The 16,597-nt window shown below is 52.1% G+C and overlaps 2 protein-coding genes across 4 annotated transcripts; both read left to right on the forward strand.

Moving 5' to 3' along the window:
• The first annotated feature begins 1,639 nt into the window (after positions 1–1,639).
• Arid3c (AT-rich interaction domain 3C) lies at positions 1,640–7,752 on the forward strand. 3 transcript variants are annotated; one of them, XM_032887304.1, is made up of 7 exons: positions 1,640–1,951; positions 3,609–3,681; positions 5,373–5,556; positions 5,671–5,960; positions 6,500–6,682; positions 6,894–6,983; positions 7,365–7,752. In XM_032887304.1, the coding sequence occupies exons 1-7, from the start codon at positions 1,640–1,642 to the stop codon at positions 7,463–7,465; spliced, it is 1,233 nt and encodes a 410-aa protein (XP_032743195.1). In that variant the 3' UTR covers positions 7,466–7,752. The 3 variants fall into 3 exon arrangements, with proteins under 3 accessions (XP_032743195.1, XP_032743204.1, XP_032743205.1); XM_032887313.1 differs by lacking the exon at positions 6,894–6,983; XM_032887314.1 differs by lacking the exon at positions 6,500–6,682.
• A 683-nt stretch (positions 7,753–8,435) lies between these two features.
• Dctn3 (dynactin subunit 3) lies at positions 8,436–16,597 on the forward strand. The gene is made up of 7 exons (XM_032892232.1): positions 8,436–8,581; positions 10,308–10,392; positions 11,253–11,339; positions 13,915–13,998; positions 14,895–14,953; positions 16,084–16,143; positions 16,286–16,597. The coding sequence occupies exons 1-7, from the start codon at positions 8,486–8,488 to the stop codon at positions 16,373–16,375; spliced, it is 561 nt and encodes a 186-aa protein (XP_032748123.1). The 5' UTR covers positions 8,436–8,485; the 3' UTR covers positions 16,376–16,597.

A 16,597-nucleotide genomic window follows, 5' to 3' on the forward strand; every position in this document is an offset into this window, starting at 1 on the left:
CTTGAAGGAGACTCAGAGACCTCTGGGGATTAAGCGCATAGATACGGGGTCACTGGCGTGGGCATATCTGTGCACAAACTGACACGTATTTGCAGTTGGAGATAGCACGTGGGCAGGGCCTGAAGGCACAGCTCTGTTCTGGCTAGATGTCCACATCCGTCCCGGCATCCTGCAGAGCGATTCCATTGTGACCACAGCTTGTTCAGGCCCTTGACCCTTCCTCGAGTGACCTGTAAATGGAATGTGTAAGATTGGATCCGAACTTGTGACAAGGTATGTTTATGTGTGAACGTCGGGCTGGGCTCTGAGTGTGGGTTTGGGGGACACGACTTGTAAGGCTGGGTGGGGCCCCGGGCTGGAGTTTACTAGCGTGGTCTCCTCTTTCTCCCACGCGTGATTTTCCCATAGCTCTCCGGCGCCCCCACCCTCGAGTTTGGCTGTAAGGAAGGTGGGAGACACCTGTTGGGGGTTAAGAGGGGCCCAGCCCACCCCGGCCTCTTCCGCTGCGCCCTCCCGCCCGCGCCCGCCCAGCAGGGCTCGGGTCCCGCCCCCGGGACCGCAGGCAGCTAAGCGACCGCCAGTGAGCGCACCGCGGTCAGAAGAGCGCAGGGCGGCAAGAGCGCACAGCGGGGACCCTGCGCAGGGAACCCAGCTGAGACCGGAGCCGCCCCAAAGGCGGCAGGGCAGACGGACCGCGGTGGAGACACCCGGGGCTTCGGGCGGTGCCAGGCAGGTGAGTGTAGATGCAGGGCGCCCAGACCCCGGGTTCCGGGCTAAGTGACCCGCCACCTCATGCCCGTCTGGTCCTGTCCCTGTCTCAGACCCAGACACTGCTGACCTCTTCTCTGTACCTCCTGGATTCCTGATTCTTTCCTTTTATGTTTTTACCCCATTTTTACACCAGTGCCCTCTATTTTCTGTCTCTTTCTAGTCTTTTCTCTCTGCTGCTGCGTCGGTCTTCCCGCGTCTCTCTCAACCCATCTTCTTGCTGTCTCTTTGCAGGTGTCTGTCTGTCCCTCTCTCTCATAGGTATTTCTCTCTCTCTCTAGATATTTTTCTCTCTCTCTCTCTCTCTCTCTCTCTCTCCTCTCCCCCCTCCTCCTTCCCTCCTCCTCCTTTCCTTCCCTCCCTCCTCCCTCTCCCTCCCTCCCTCTTTTCCTCCCTCTCCATTCTGGTCCTTCTCAGTCTCTATGTCCCTGCCCTGACTCTCTTCCAGTCTCTGTCTCTATGTCTCCCTGCCCGTTGTCTCTGTGTGTACGTGTGTACGTGTGTGTGTGTGTGTGTGTGTGTGTGTGATATCTCCCTGCATCACTCTTCACTCTTCCTTGGTTTCTGTTACTCTTTCCAGTTTGCTTGGTCTCTCCCTATCCTCAGTCCCTGGCCATTCCTAACCCCCTCTGTATAGTCTCTGTCTCTTTTGCTCCCTCTCTCCCTCTGTCTCTGTTTACTTGATCTATTAATCCTTCCTTATAACTCCATGTATGTCCCCGAATCCATGAGCATCTCCCCTTGTGTTGTAGGGTGTGGGTGCAGCAAGGCCCTGCACCCATGATTTCCTTCCCCACAGACGGCCCTTTCCTCGGGCCCCCGCCTGGTACCAGGAGCCCCCCCAGCAGGGGGACTGCGCCTGGAAGCTGTAATGGAGGCCCTGCAGAGGCAGCAGGCAGCACGGCTGGCCCAAGGGGTGGGGCCCTTGGCCCCTCCACGCCTACCGCTTCCACAGCCTCCTCTGCTTGGCGCCCGGACCCTACAGGCTCCTGAGGGGGCCTTAGGGGTGGTTGGGGCTGAAGAAGAGGAGGGTGCTGAAGAAGATGAGGAGGGAGAGACACCCTTAGCGGAAGAGGAGACAGCTGAGCAGAGCCATCCGGGAGCCCGATGTCCCAATTCACCATCCGGCCAGTCCCCTGGAATCCAGCCACATGAGTGGACCTATGAGGAACAGTTCAAGCAGGTAGGAACCCTCTCCCCACCACTGCCAGGTTGTCCCTCCTTCCTCTAGCAAAAAATAGTCTGCACATCCCTACCACCCTCTGCAGGATGTAAAAACAGAGACCTAGAGAGAGAGAGAGGAAGACGGGAAGATGAATAGTGATGAGTCAGCAGAGACATCCAGATATGTAGAAAGTACATGGGGATTCATTGAGAGGTAACTGAGATCCTGGAAACGTAGGAACTGACCATTGGTCACCATTGGAGGCCATTGGTGAGTTAGAATGGGTGTAAGGGTCTTCGAGAGAAAGGGATCCAGAATTCAAGGAGCCCATAGCAACACTACCCCATCAAGTCACAGGTACCAAAGGGAGTGTCTCAGTCTGGCTATTGCCTTTGCAGGGGAATGGAGAGAGGTCGCTGCTCCTTTTGCAGGCTGGTACGCCCATCTTGTTTCCTGACACTACACTGCTCCACCTCCAGTGTTTTCCCCTGGTCTAAATTTCACGAGTGTTAGTTCCTAGCTTGTGCTGGCTACTTCAGCTGCAGTGTAACTGAGCGCTCCCCCCCCCCATCTCGTGCAAACTGGGTCTTAATCCAAACCCTTCCAGACCAGGGACAGTAGACCAGGCTGTCACCATGGTGTTACTCAGGGCTGTGATTTCCAGCTGTGTCATTCCAGTGGTACTACTCATACATAAGGTGCTGGTTTGGCGTCTTTTCTAGAAGTGCTAATATGTAGCTAGTGTTCTATAGCATTGGTGTAAGACCATGGATGTCACTCAGGGCCTTGTCACTTTGGAGATTCAGCTCTAGTGACTGTGTCTCCAGGGCACTGTCCCGGGCTTGATTGACATTGGGTATCATCGTAGGTACCTACGTGAGAGTTAGAACTCTGGGTCAGGTGTGTGTAGCTGGGTCTCCGGGGTTTTGATGCTCATGGGATAATTTTACAAGGTTCTTATTGAGCGATGGAGTGTTGCTTATATGTGTGACTCGTAGCAAGCTGAGGCCGAGACTCCGTTATTCTGGGTCAGTGACTCCATTATTCCGGAACTGTTCGTTTTAGACCTGGAAGGCAATGTCGGGGGTGGGGGGGTGACCAACAGATTCCTAGTGTTCCGACATCTCAGGTTTGTGTGGGTGCCTGTGTGATAGCGTCTATAGAAGGCCCTGTAACCACCTCTGGAAGGAGGTCAGACAAGATGGCTTCTATAAGGGGTTCCCCAGCATCCTGCCTGCCTGAACTCACTTTAGTTCGTGTCCTGGCCCACAAGGAAATGAATTGCACGAAGGGGAATGAATATGTACTCATCAGTCTACTCAGAGTGGAGCAGAGCCCCGGGCTGCCTTCCCTCCTGTGGCTCTGAGTGTCCATCCTGGGGACAGTCAAGACTCTGTCCTGAAGAGCAGGCTGAGCCGTGGATAGACCCTTCTTGCTTCTTCTCTCCCTATATTTACCACGTCGGGTCTGAGTGGCCTAGCAGCATCAGTAGCTAGATAGGTAGATGGAGTAGATAAAGGCACCTCACCTGCCCCTGGGGGTGGGCCGGGTGCCAGAGAATTTACATTCAGACTCCATTCACCCTTCCACCAAATACTCTTGAGTACCACCCAAATTGGGGTGCCAAGGGTAAGGGGGGCAGTGGAGCTGGAGAGTAACCTTGGTCCTTCCCCAGCTGTATGAACTCGACGCGGACCCCAAGAGGAAGGAATTTCTGGATGACCTGTTTAGCTTCATGCAGAAGAGGGGTAAGCGAAGCGGTGTGGGGAAAATACCTAGACATTTCTGACTAGGTTTTGAGGGAGGAAGACCTCAGGATGTAGTCCCCAGGTGAGGTCCTCCCGCAGAGGCCTGAGGTTGGTGGCACCTGTCCTTTGGGCCCTCAATAGCATCTTTAACCTCTGACCCTGCCCCCCTTCTCCACCAGGGATTAATTAGTGTTGGACCCACAGGCAGGTTAATGAGTGTGAGATCAATTAGGAGAGTGGGAGGGAGGACTGGTCAGGACTGGCTTGGGATAAGAGGGTCCCAGGAATGCTTTGGTTGTGTACAGTGCACCCTTCTTCCAGCCGTGTCTCCCCTCCATTGCCTTTTGCAACCCAGGGCACTCCCTACCTGTCCTGCAGCAGGAGGGAATAGAGTTAGACTGAAGGAGGGCTTTCCTAAAGGATGGGCAGAGGCCATGTGAATTGGGTAGCGGAGAAGGGATTTCTCTCCAGAAAGATCTCAGTGTTGAAAGGATACAGAAGGGGTCCAGGGGGGACGAGGGTGGGCCGCAGTCCATCACTTCCGCTCCTCCCCAGATTCATGGGTCTGAACACTGACTCATTATCTCTCTCTACAAAGCTAATTAACTCACTCAGAGCACAGGCTGATAAGCTGCTAATTAACTGGCTGCACTGCCCCCCTCCCAGGACAGCTTCTGGCCCAAGTCTCCCTAGTCCCCAACACAACGCTCAGCAATGTTTTCTGGTCCCTTCCTTCCCAAGAGCCTTGGGTGAGGACCCCAGATTTTCTTGCACCCCAAGGAGATCTAGTCATGGTAACCCCACTGTTCCTTCTCTGCACCTTCCTGGGGACCTTCTGTCTCTTGGTAATGGGGTGGTGTGGACTGACGGCACAGCCCACACCCCGAGCTCTGCCTCTCTCTGTTCAGCTGCAGGGGGAGGAGGTCTCGCGGGGCCGATAATTTCCCCCCATTAATCAGGCCGCAGCTAATTGTTCGGGTCCAAAGGCGCCGGTAGAAGGGGCTGGGATCGGTAAGGAATTAACTGGGGCCCATCGCTCAGCTCCGACAGGGCCCTTTGTCAGGACTGGCTGGCGGGGGTGGCTAGGCTGAGGACTTGGCTGGCCCAGGCAGGATCTGATTCTTCTGCACCTGCTGTACCCTGGCTTCCTGCAGCCTGTGGGGGTTGCCGCTTCGGGGAGGTATAGCTCTTCAGCACATAGAGAAGTCCTTTCTGCAGTCAGCCCAGCAAACTAAAGCTTTCAGGAGAATCTGGCTGTCTGGTAGATTAGAGTGGCTTTTCCTTTTTACATATTTGGAAAACAGAGTTAAAACAGGCATAACATTTCCAGGCTGTGAGATTCTAATCTCAGTGCCTGTGAATAAAGTTTCATTGGAGAATAGCCGTGCCCATCCTCTTAGATATCATCTAAGACAGTTGCATAGCTGGGTGTTTGTAACAGGTACCCTTTGGCCCACAAAGTCTAAATATTTACCTTCTGGCCCTTTACAGGAAAACCAAACTGATTTCTTAGTCTCCTGTCCTTGCTGCTATGGGGGAAGGGGGTTGGGAGGGGGGTTCTCAGCCTGTGCTCCTACCCTTCTTCTCCAGTCCTCTCCTGAGAACTGTCCTTACCCAAGGACATACCTAAGATGTCCTCAGAAGCCTAATCTTACTGTCCTGACTTTGACTTTCTACCTACTTCACACCAGGGACGCCAGTGAACCGGGTGCCCATCATGGCCAAACAGGTCCTGGATCTGTATGCGTTGTTTCGCTTGGTGACAGCCAAGGGAGGCCTGGTGGAAGTCATCAACCGAAAAGTGTGGCGGGAAGTCACACGCGGCCTCAGTTTGCCCACCACCATCACCTCTGCCGCCTTCACACTACGTACCCAGTGAGGACAGCAGAGGACCAGAGGGGCTGGGTGGGGCGCGGGAGTGAAGGGAAGGGAGGGGGTGGGACGATCCGCTGGGTCCAGCCTCCCGCCCACCCATCCGTCCGCCCCCAGGTACATGAAGTATTTGTACCCATATGAGTGCGAGACGCGGGCACTCAGTTCGCCAGGAGAGCTCCAGGCTGCCATAGACAGCAACCGGCGTGAGGGACGTCGCCAGGCCTACACCACAGTCCCGCTCTTCAACTTAGCAGGACCCACACCTCGGGGCGCTCCTGGTCCCGCCTCGAGTCATGGCCCCGCCCCGACCACGACCCCGAATTGCCCCGGTTCCACCCAGGGTTCTGCTTCGGGTTTACCAGCGCATGCTTGTGCTCAACTGAGCCCCAGCCCAGTAAAGAAAGGTGCGAGGGGAGAGGGCAGAGTTTGGGGTATGGCACAGATCTTGAGATCTGTGCACAGAGAACATAAAAATGTAGGACTCAGGTGTGGGTGGCATTGCAATATGAGAGCAGCAAGATCTTATGGGGCTCAGGGGTTTTGGAATCCCTAAACTAGTAATCCAGAGCCTTGAAGTCAAGAAAGCCTGTGGAAGCTCAAGTCCAGCGGAAGGCCCTTCATCCACAACAGTTTTATTCCAAATCGGTCCACACAGGGATCCCATTTGGATGTAGTTTGCAACTTCTGTGACTTATTTCACAACAAAGAAAGCTTGCACATTCTCTGACCTAAACCACAAGACCTATATGCTGGCCCTTTTTTCTCCTCATCTTCAGTCTCTAGGCCAGAGTCTTTGGATGGGAGGAGAGACTAAACCTTGTTTGTCAGCCTGCACGACCTCTATTGGTCCAGGCCTAGGGGAGAATCAAATGCAAACACGGACTGGTTGAACCAGAGTGGCCTGAGTTTTTGTTGTTGTTGTTGTTTTTTTTTTTTTTTCCAGAGGAGAGTGGAATCCCACCCCCTCGTCTGGCGATACCTGTGGGCTTGGCCTTGGAGGCTGCACGGGAGAAGCTGGCACCAGAAGAGCCTCCAGAGAAGAGGGCTGTGCTGATGGGCCCCATGGATCCACCTCGATTGGGAGCACCCCCCAGTTTCCTGCCCCGTGGCAAGGCTCCCCTAAGGGGTGAGGAAGGGCTTGTTAGTGAAGGGCTTTGGGCTAGTGTGCTGAGGGAAGGTAGACTCTTCACCCGATGGACGTTGGGGGTGGTACAGACAGATCCCTTTATAGATAGCCATGTAATTATGGTATGGGGTTCAAGTGCAGGAATAAGGAAGGAGTCTAAGTGTGAAATCCAATTTCCAAAAATGTGACTTCCCTGCCTTCCTCTGGACAGAAGAGCGGTTGGATGGGCCCCTCAATCTGGCAGGCAGTGGCATCAGCAGTATCAACATGGCGCTAGAGATCAATGGGGTGGTCTACACTGGTATGGGACTTATAGGCTGTCTATATTGGCATGAAGTTGGGATTTACAGTGGCATGGGGATTTTAGGTTTTCTCTATGAGCATGAGGTTCAGGGCTATCTGAGCTTGCATGGGGGTTTAGAGTATTGTTACACTAAAACCAGTTAAAGAGAATGTCTACGTGGCATGGGGTCCCAGCATGGTCAGTGCATCATGGTTGCCATAGGACGTCTGCTTTGTCATGGATCTGTGAGTGTCAGTATTGTTCACCCACTTCAAGCTATCCACATTGCCATAGGAGCTTCCCACAGACCAGAGGGAGGGACTTGTCATTAGTGGTTCATGGGGGTTCCACATTCTCCTGTTTATTTTTGCCTTTCACACCTCTCCAACCCTTTATCAGGTATCCTCTTTGCCCGACGCCAGCCTGTGCCAGCTTCCTTGGGTCCGACCAATCCTCCACCCCCACCCTCTACAGGGCCCCCTTCCAGCACCTTACCCTGAAAGCAGCTAAGAGAACTAAGAGTCCAAATATCATTGCTTAGGGGGGAGAAGGCACCCTCCTACATTGATTCTTTCCGGATGTGATGCCCACTCTGGGATCCAGTCCTGGGAGATGTCAGCATGCCACCTCTTACACCAAAGGGATTTATTATTCCGTTCCATCTACCTCACTGTGAAGGGAGAACACTGTCTCCCTAGCTAGTTCCAGCAGCATCTACCAAAGATCTTTCCCCCCAATAACCCCATCATCCCCTCATGTGACCCCCATGTCAATGTTACCTTTGGTACCCCACCTCTTTGAGTCAATTCTTAAAGCGGGTAAAGGGTTGGATTTGAATGTGAAGATGTCCCTTGGGTTGCATCTGGAAAATAAAGTTGTACTTCCTCTGTCTCTCTGGCCTCCTCTTCTTGCTTGGGTCTGGGAGGTGAGGGACACACACACTACATTAAGCTGTCCAAGTGGAAGGCAGAAGAGCAGAGCTCCGAGAGAATAGAAGTGCACTTTTTTTGGAGGGAAGCAAGCTTTCTCTACGTTGTTCCCTGACTCGTCTTGAATTCACTGTGTAGAGCAGGCTGGCCTCAAGCTTACTCCTGTCTCTCTTTTCTCTCCTAGTACCGCCACACAGAGTGCGGTCTCAAATCAGACTGTTTGGGTGTAAGTCCTGACAGTAAGAGGCTTAGGTGCAATTCACTTGATGTTTGAAAGATTCCAAAAATTTATGGTGTCTCCCTCAGGAAGCAACCTATGATGGGTCTATTTATTCGCTCACTCTCAGGGAATGGGTGACTTGGAACAGTAAAACTCTTGACAACTAACTATGTCCTGGGAACCAGGATAAGGATAGGACCCCGTACGTTACCTAGGTAACCAGATTGCTTTGACATCAGTTACTTCCGACATCCAAAGACTAAACAATGACGTCACTTCCTACAAGGCGCGACGGTGCTCTCGGATTGGTCAGTCTTCTTATTTGGGCGGACGTCCCACCCTTCAGCGGCTGCGGCCAGGGTGCAGAAACGATGGCGGCTCTGACCGATGTGCAGCGGCTACAGTCCCGAGTGGAGGAGCTGGAGCGCTGGGTGTACGGGCCGGGCGGGACCCGAGGCTCTAGGAAGGTGAGAGGTTCGGTCTATTGATCCTTTTCCGGGACAGGGCTGGACAGGAGCGGTCCACTCGTCCTGCCGTAGGGTCTGATGCTACTACCACTTATGTCCGGTCGTCCTCAGCCCAGCCTTTGAAAGAACAAAGATCTAGAACCTCCTGATACGAATCGGACCCATGGGGTCCGTTCCCAAGGGAATTGGGATGGGGGTGAATGCTTAAGCCTTTTTGAGATGGGTTCGGTGACAACTTTCACTAAAACCCCACCCTTGTGCTGACAGGCGTGCTTCAGAGACTAGACACATTTAAAAAACTGATTAATGGGAGTTTCCATAAGACCTGAAGCCCGCAGTGGAGTGTCGTTCTGGAGCCCTGCAAAATAAACTGCTAAATGAATTGCGCGGGGATAGAAACCCTAGAGGAGGCAGAGCACAGGTGGATAAAGGCTCCAAGGGGCGAGCAGTGAGGTCTGAGCAGGCCCAGATAAGGAAGGTTAGTAATTGAGCCCTAGGTGTTCAGATGTGGGCGAACATCGTGTCTGAATTTTGACAAAAACTTGGGTGTCCTAAAATCTCTTTTTACGATGAGGAAACCTTTTCCTGGAGTGCTTCCGGGTAGTGTTAGGAATGTTTTGGAACTAAGAGCATCGAAGGTAATGACGTGTCTGTACACTTTTTATAAAATTGTCACCAGCACATTCTGTTCCAATTTGAGAACCAACTTCTGGAAACATTCTCCCCCTTTGTGTGCCTTCTCTCATGTATCAGTCCCTTAAATACTAGTATTCACTTTTTACAAAAACCTTGAGTGAACTCATTCATTTCCTCAGCCAATCCCTCCAGCTGACTGTTGACTGTTAAAATATTGTACTAAGTACCTAGGCTCATTCACTCCCATTATTTCAGTTACTCATTTCAGGTCCTTATATCTCCAGTGTGTAGCTGTTCCAGACTTTCTGAGAACCTGATTGATCTTTGTATACTGGTCTCCTCCACTGGGATGTCCCTTAGACATCTCAAGCTCAAACCCTTAACTCTTAACTGCATCCTGCCTCTGCCTCTAAGCTGATTTTCTTCTGCATTCTCTACGATGGCGGTTGCACTGTATTTGGGTTCCTCGAGATTATTCCACCTCCTATACTAGACTTGATGTTGAGGGAATGGGGCTAGAGGTAGGCCAGCCAGTCTGTTCCCCAGCCTTGAGCTGAGAAAGATCTGGGTGAGGATATTTGCATATTTAATGACCAAATATAGGAGTTAGGAACCAGGGAATATATAGTATGTAAGGGTGCCCCCATTAAACCCTAAGTCAGTTCATCACCTCCCCAAACATCCAAATACTCACACCCCCGTACTGCAAATGAGAACAAACGTGATTCATTCTCTCTCACATTAAAGGGTACCTAAAGTTGAGACTGTGCCTTTTCTAAGAGAAGGGAGACCTTCAAGGGCTTGAAAGTCTAGAGAGAAATTTCCAGGACTTTTTCTCTCCATGTTTTCTCTCTCTCTCTCTCTCTCTCTCTCTCTCTCTCTCTCTCTCTCTTGAGACAGTGTTTATTAAGTAGGTAGCCTGGGCTATCCTGGAACTTGTCATGTAGACCAGGATGGCCTCAGAATCACAGAGATCTGCCTGCACCAGCCTCTGGAGTACTGGGATTAAAGGCATGTGTCACCACATCCGAGTTCTTCTAAGTCTTAAGCCAAGTGGTATAGCTTGGAATTAACCTCTGCTTCCTTCCAGGTAGCTGATGGTCTAGTCAAGGTGCAGGTGGCTTTAGGGAACATTGCCAGTAAGAGGGAGAGGGTGAAGATTCTCTACAAAAAGAGTAAGTATTTCTCTTAGGTGTCTGATTGCACTGCCTCCCGTGTCTGCACTCTTTGAAGCCTGTCCCCTCCATTCAGCCAGTATGTCAGCCGAATAGCCCCTTGAGGATTGAAGGCGTATTACTGCTGCTGTGGTAAATTGGGCGTGCTTCCCTGTAGCTAAATCCCAAGCCTATGCGCATTGTCCAGAGTTTTAGGCTGAAATTTTTTTCTTCAAAGCTTGCCTTGGTGGATAGGATATCCCCTTGAGGAACAGGGTATGATATTTCTCTACGCAAGTTTGAGAAGGAAATGAATCACTCCGAGCCCCAGTGTTAGTTTAGCTCAACATTTTAAATTATCGAAGCTAGTAACTAATTAGAAATTAGACAGAACCTTAGATTGTCATATGGCACTGAATAGAAAGGTTCCTTCCACCTCGATGAGCACAGGTTAGTGGGAATGCTGGGGGTGGGGCAGGGCAGAATGGTGGCAGCACTTGGGTTCCAGACCCCAAAGCATGAAATCAGCCAGCAGATGACGATAACGGAATAATCTGAGGAGTAGAGCAGGGGACCCAGTGAACGCTGCTGATCCGGTACAATGTGGTCAGCTCATAAGTCAAGTCTCCCCAAACACCATTTAACATCACTTATTTAGCACGTGTGCATGTATGTGTTTGTGTATGTATGGTTAGAGGACAGCCTGTGGGACTCGGTTCTCCTTATATCATGTAGGGTCCCAGGGAGCAAACTCAGGTCATCAGACTTGTGAGGCAATTACTTTACCTGTCTGGCCATTTTGGCAGCCTCCAAACTTCCTTTGTAAAATGAGATTCCATTTCTGACTTTTTTTTTTTTTTTCTGTCCTGCTCCTTTGGTAGTTGAAGACCTGATCAAATACCTGGATCCTGAGTACATTGATCGCATTGCTATACCTGAGGCCTCGAAGTTGCAGTTCATCTTGGCAGGTAATGCTAGACCTAAGTGTGCACGGCCACTGACGATATCCGGTGTGGAGGAGTCAGGACCGTGATGGCCTCCCTCCGCTTCCTATACCTTCTTTTTTTTTTTTTTTTTTTTTTGTTTCTTTTTTGGAGCTGGGGACCGAACCCAGGGCCTTGCACTTCCTAAACAAGCGCTCTACCACTGAGCTAAATCCCCAACCCCCTTGCTATACCTTCTTACTCTGGCCTGGCTCCGGACTGAGGCCCAAGGTGGGTCTTGTAGTCAGCCCTGGGCATATTATACCTCTGGGCCAGCTGCGTACCATGGTGCCAGGCATATGGACGCGACTTCAGTGTCCTGTCAGAGGCCCATCCCTGGGATTTTCTTTTAGAATCTTCCCCAGTGCTCACTGGGCAGAGGAACTTCCTGAAGGGAGCAGGCACAAAGAACATTGCCGTTCGGGAGAAGGGAGAACGCTGGCAGGAGGCTCAGCCTTTGTTTTTCACGTCTGCATCTTTTGTACATTAAAAGCTGCACTCTGTCTCAGTTCCCCTGAGTGTCGTTTGTACATTCATAGGGAACAGGCTTTAGCTGCTCAGGCTCCTCCACTCAGTTCCCCTGAAGTGAGCCTCCCCGGGTGGGGCAGCCTGGTGCCTCTGCTCACACAGGTGCGGCTCTCTGGCTTCTTTCTTGATCCTTCCCCTTCACTCATTCCAGCCGTCTCAGCTCTCAGAGTACGTATGCAGGTCACACATTGATTCTCTTGGCAGGAACTTTGCCCTTAACTGTCCACAACCATGCCAGCAGTATGTGGAACGGTACCGTGGCTCTCCCTGTTCTGCCGTAACAGAACAGCACCTACCCTCCTGATGTCTACAGTGTCACCCTTACAGACTCACATTACGTGGCCAAAGGAAACATTTGTCAGCGGGTTTTTTTTGTTTTTTTTTTTTTTGTTTTGTCTTTTTAAAAGATTTATTATTGTGTAACCACGTGTACCTGTGTGTTTGAGGAAAGGTATGCACACGACTGGTTCCCAGAGGTCAGAGTCATCATATCTCCCTGGAGCTGGGGTTAACAGTAGTTGCAAGCCAGCATGGGTGCTGGAAACTGAACTGGGGTCTCTAGGAGAACAGGCCATCTCTCCACCGCCTCTGCTTGCTTTCTATAGAGAACTTACGGCAGACTCCTTCCCTCTTCCCCTTTGTGTTTGCCATTGTGGCAAATCATAAAGATGGTGGCTCTCACTGAAAGCTCAGAGTCTCTCTTCTGGGAGAAATCGCTGGCACTTCTGCAATCTAGGCAGAGTCCAGTCAGGCTGTCATTCTGTGGGCAGAGTTTTCTGACCTCCTGAGTCTGTCTATTCATTCATCCAGTAGAGACCAAGCTAGGCACAGTAGCCATGTGTCTAGAGTCCTAAGAACTTGGAAGACTGAGGAAGAGGATTACAAGTTCAAGGCTAGCCTGGGTCAACATAACATGATCCTGTCTCAAAAAAGGAGAAGAAAAGAAAAAAATGTAAAGGGAAACAGGAAACATTTATTGATCATACAATGTGAACCAGGCTCTGTCCTGGGCACAAGGCTTACAGTGGCGAACCAGAGTCTTTGACCTCATGAACACAATTATGGGTTTGTCCTTGCTTTAGGGACCTGAGATTGTAACCTACCTGAGAGAATGATGACTGTGTAACTGAGGACTGGGCGGGAGGGGCAGCTCCTGCTGAGAGGGGCAGTCAGAATTCCCACAGGGCTCCTAGATCCGTGGCCATAGCTCAGGACACCAGGTTGAAGGACCCTTCCAGCCTCCCCATCCCTGCCTGTGCTCTGCCTTAGGGGTGTGCATCCACTCACACAGACAGCGTATGCTCAAATCATCCCTTTCTGCGTGTCACATCTTCATGGGCATTTCCATCATCTCCTAACCTGCCTAGGAGCCCCAGTGTCTTCTCCTTCCTAAGACAAGATCCTCACCCTTTAGCCTTTCCATCTCCTGCACCCCCCTCCCTGCAAGCTCAGCGAGTTCTTTCTGACTGGCAAGTATCCCTTCCTCCACTTGTTTGCACACAACAGCCTTGTTCCTGAACACCTTCTCCTCTGTGGATTTTAATACACTGGAACTCCTGCCTTTGTCTACACTGGCCTCTCCCACCCTATCTCAGCTCCCCTGCCACTTGTACCTGTGCCTCCAAGAGCCAATGAGCAGCACCCGCCTGATACAGTCTGCCACATGTCTTCTCTCTCAGATTGTTCCTGGGGCCCTTGGCTCAGGGAAGCCAAGTCTGAAGTTCTCTGTCTCCTGTGGACTAGGAACACTTGCTAAGTTATTGATGAGAGTGGAAGAGGAGCGTCTGGAGTTAAAACTTGAGGGTGGGGATTTACAGAGACCGAGATGCTCCTTAGGCTCCAGATGAGTCAGACAGAGGCATCCAGGAAAGGTGGGGCAGGGTGGTAATGAACACCTAGGGGAGGGGACCAGTGGGATAGGGCTGCTCAGCTCTGGGGCTCAGCCTCCTACCTGCCGGTACATAGCTCCACACACAGGTGGTGGCAGTGTCCGTGGCTGCTTCACTGCTGTCATCTTATCTTTGTGCTTCAGAGGAACAGTTCATCCTCTCCCAGGTGGCACTCTTGGAACAAGTGAACGCCTTGGTGCCCATGCTGGACAGCGCTTCTATCAAAGGTACCTGTGGGTTGCAGTCCACTCATGCTGGGGGAGGTGGTTGGTGAGACCAAGGCTTCCCTGTAGTAATGCTCGATCTGCTCGTTAGAGTTCTCCTACCCTGTGGGAACTACCTCACTATGGTCACAATTCCCAAGTCAGCCTGGATCCGGGACCTCTGGCAGCTTGGCCTAAGACACAAGCCCAGCAGCCCCAACCCCAGACACCCTTCTGCGTTCTCCCCGCCCCTTAGCCTTCTGGGTGCTGCAGAGCTCACATTTGATTGTCAGAACTCCTGCCAGGCGTGTGACTTCTTCTTGCTGCACTGCTAAGAGTCCCTGGCCTGGGCCTTGACAAGCAGGCAGTGGCTTTAATTGAATCCAGATATCCATCTTGTCTGTCTCTAGAGGTATTTCTCTAGGCTCCCCCTCCCTTCCCTCATCAGCCACCCGCTTGAGTATCTGACAGCCTAAAGCTGCAGGCATAACATGGCGGGCAAGGCTGTCAGTGTGGGAGGCCAAGGGGCCAGTGTAGGGACCCGGTGTTCATTTCCAGCCCACCTGAGCTCCTATCCATTAGTCTAGGAAGCCATCCCTGCCGGGCTGACAGCAAAGGGGCGGGGCAGTAGTAAGTAAAGTGTCTGTACTTGGCCCTGCTCGCAGCCAGCAATGCTGAGGACTTTAAGGCTCTGCCTTCGGGGCACTTGTTCTACCCTCCCCACCCCCACCTCATGGGTCTTGGAGTCAGGCTGGGGTAGGTAGGGAGCCCCCCTCCAGCTACAGCAGTCGGTCGATGAAGCCTGGCGTTTGTTTAGCTTCTCTACTCAATACTCTAATCCTGCGGAAGACCTAATAGACTATTGAGCAGTCCCGGGGGAGGGCGCAGCATCATCAGGCGGTGTGCGTTGTGTTTTACAGCCGTTCCTGAGCATGCTGCCCGACTGCAGCGCTTGGCGCAGATCCACATCCAACAGCAGGTATGGAAGATGAGAGGACTGGAAGGGAAGGCAGACACAATGGGACATCGTGTCAGCTGTGTCCCCTCCTCACTGCCCACTGTCACACCCCCTGCTACCCACTGTCACCCTCACTGCCCACTGTCACCCTCACTGCCCACTGTCACACCCCCTGCTGCCCACTCTCACCCTCACTGCTCACTGTCACATCCCTCACTGCCCACTGTCACCCTTACTGCCCACTGTCACCCTCACTGCTCACTGTCACATCCCTCACTGCCCACTGTCACATCCCTCTTGCCCACTGTCACACTCCCCACTGCCCACTGTCACACTCTCCACCCACCCACTATCACCCCCCACTGCCACTGTCACATCCCCATTACCCAGTCACACACACACACCCACTGCACAGTGTCACACCCCCACCACCCACTGTCACACACCCCTGCCACCCACTCTCACACATATCCCCACCTCCCACTGTCACCTACCAGGAGACCTAGGCCTTTGTGTTGTCTGTGGAGGTATACCCTCTATTTCCAAATGCTCCAGGGAGGGGAAAGGGCTTGCCTAGGGCCACATGCAGGTCTCCTGCCTTCCACAAGAGAGCTTTTCTGAGGTACTAGAAGGTTGAAGTTGGAAGTTGGAAGTAGGCAATAATGCCTGGGCATCTGTTTTTGACTGGGGGTGAAATATCTTTTCTCAAGTTCAGAGACCTTAGAAATAGAGACTGAGGGGCATGAGAAGTGGCTCAGTCCTTAAGGTGACCTGCTCTTCTGGCCACCACCAACCAACCTCTGTAACTCTAATTCCAGAGGATCTGATGCCCTCTTCTGGCACCTTTGGGTACTGCACATACACGGTGTGCCCACATACAGGCAAAATACCCATACACTTAAAACAAAAATAAATAAACCCTTAAGAAACATAAGGGGCAGGAGGGGAGGGGTGTCAATATGTGGAAGCAACCCCACCTGTCAGTCTCAGGCAGGGCCTGAGGTGGCCTAGGGTGGAAAGTGCCTGCTTCGTAGCTTGCTTCTTTTACTCTAGGCTATTCAAGCACCGTCTTTTCTAGGTTTGGAGGGAATGAGGCCAGAAGTTGGGTGGGATGGGCTTTCCTCAGCTCCAGAGATAACTTTCCTTTACAGGACCAGTGTGTGGAGATCACTGAGGAGTCCAAGGCTCTCCTGGAGGAGTATAACAAGACTGTATCCTTTGTGCTTCGTGCTCCTTTAATGGGTATTCTCTTCCCTACTACTCTCTCATCCCAGTCTCTCCCCCCCCCCCGGGCACATGCAAAGTCCCCGAGTCTTCCTTCAGACTCCTGTTGTCACCTTGACTTGTCACCAGACAATGCTTCTCTCCAAGCAGTTTGTGCAGTGGGACGAGCTGCTCTGCCAGCTAGAGGCTGCCAAGCAAGTGAAGCCAGCAGCAGAATGACAGCCGCCCCCATGTCCCCACCAGGGGAGGTAGGCAGGCCCCAGGGCCCTCCACCAACCTGTCTCTATAAGGCAGAGACAGCTTTGCCTCTGAGTTCAAATACTACCTGTCTGTTCAACTGGGGGCTCTGAGGTCAGAGGTCAGCTTTACCTTAGGGTCATGATTTGTACTCCCTGTCAAATGTATTTATTTCAGTGACAATAAACCGTAGAGACCACTAAA

This window comes from Rattus rattus, chromosome 1 (genome assembly GCF_011064425.1).
Source record: "Rattus rattus isolate New Zealand chromosome 1, Rrattus_CSIRO_v1, whole genome shotgun sequence".
NCBI classification, from domain to species: Eukaryota; Metazoa; Chordata; class Mammalia; order Rodentia; family Muridae; genus Rattus; species Rattus rattus.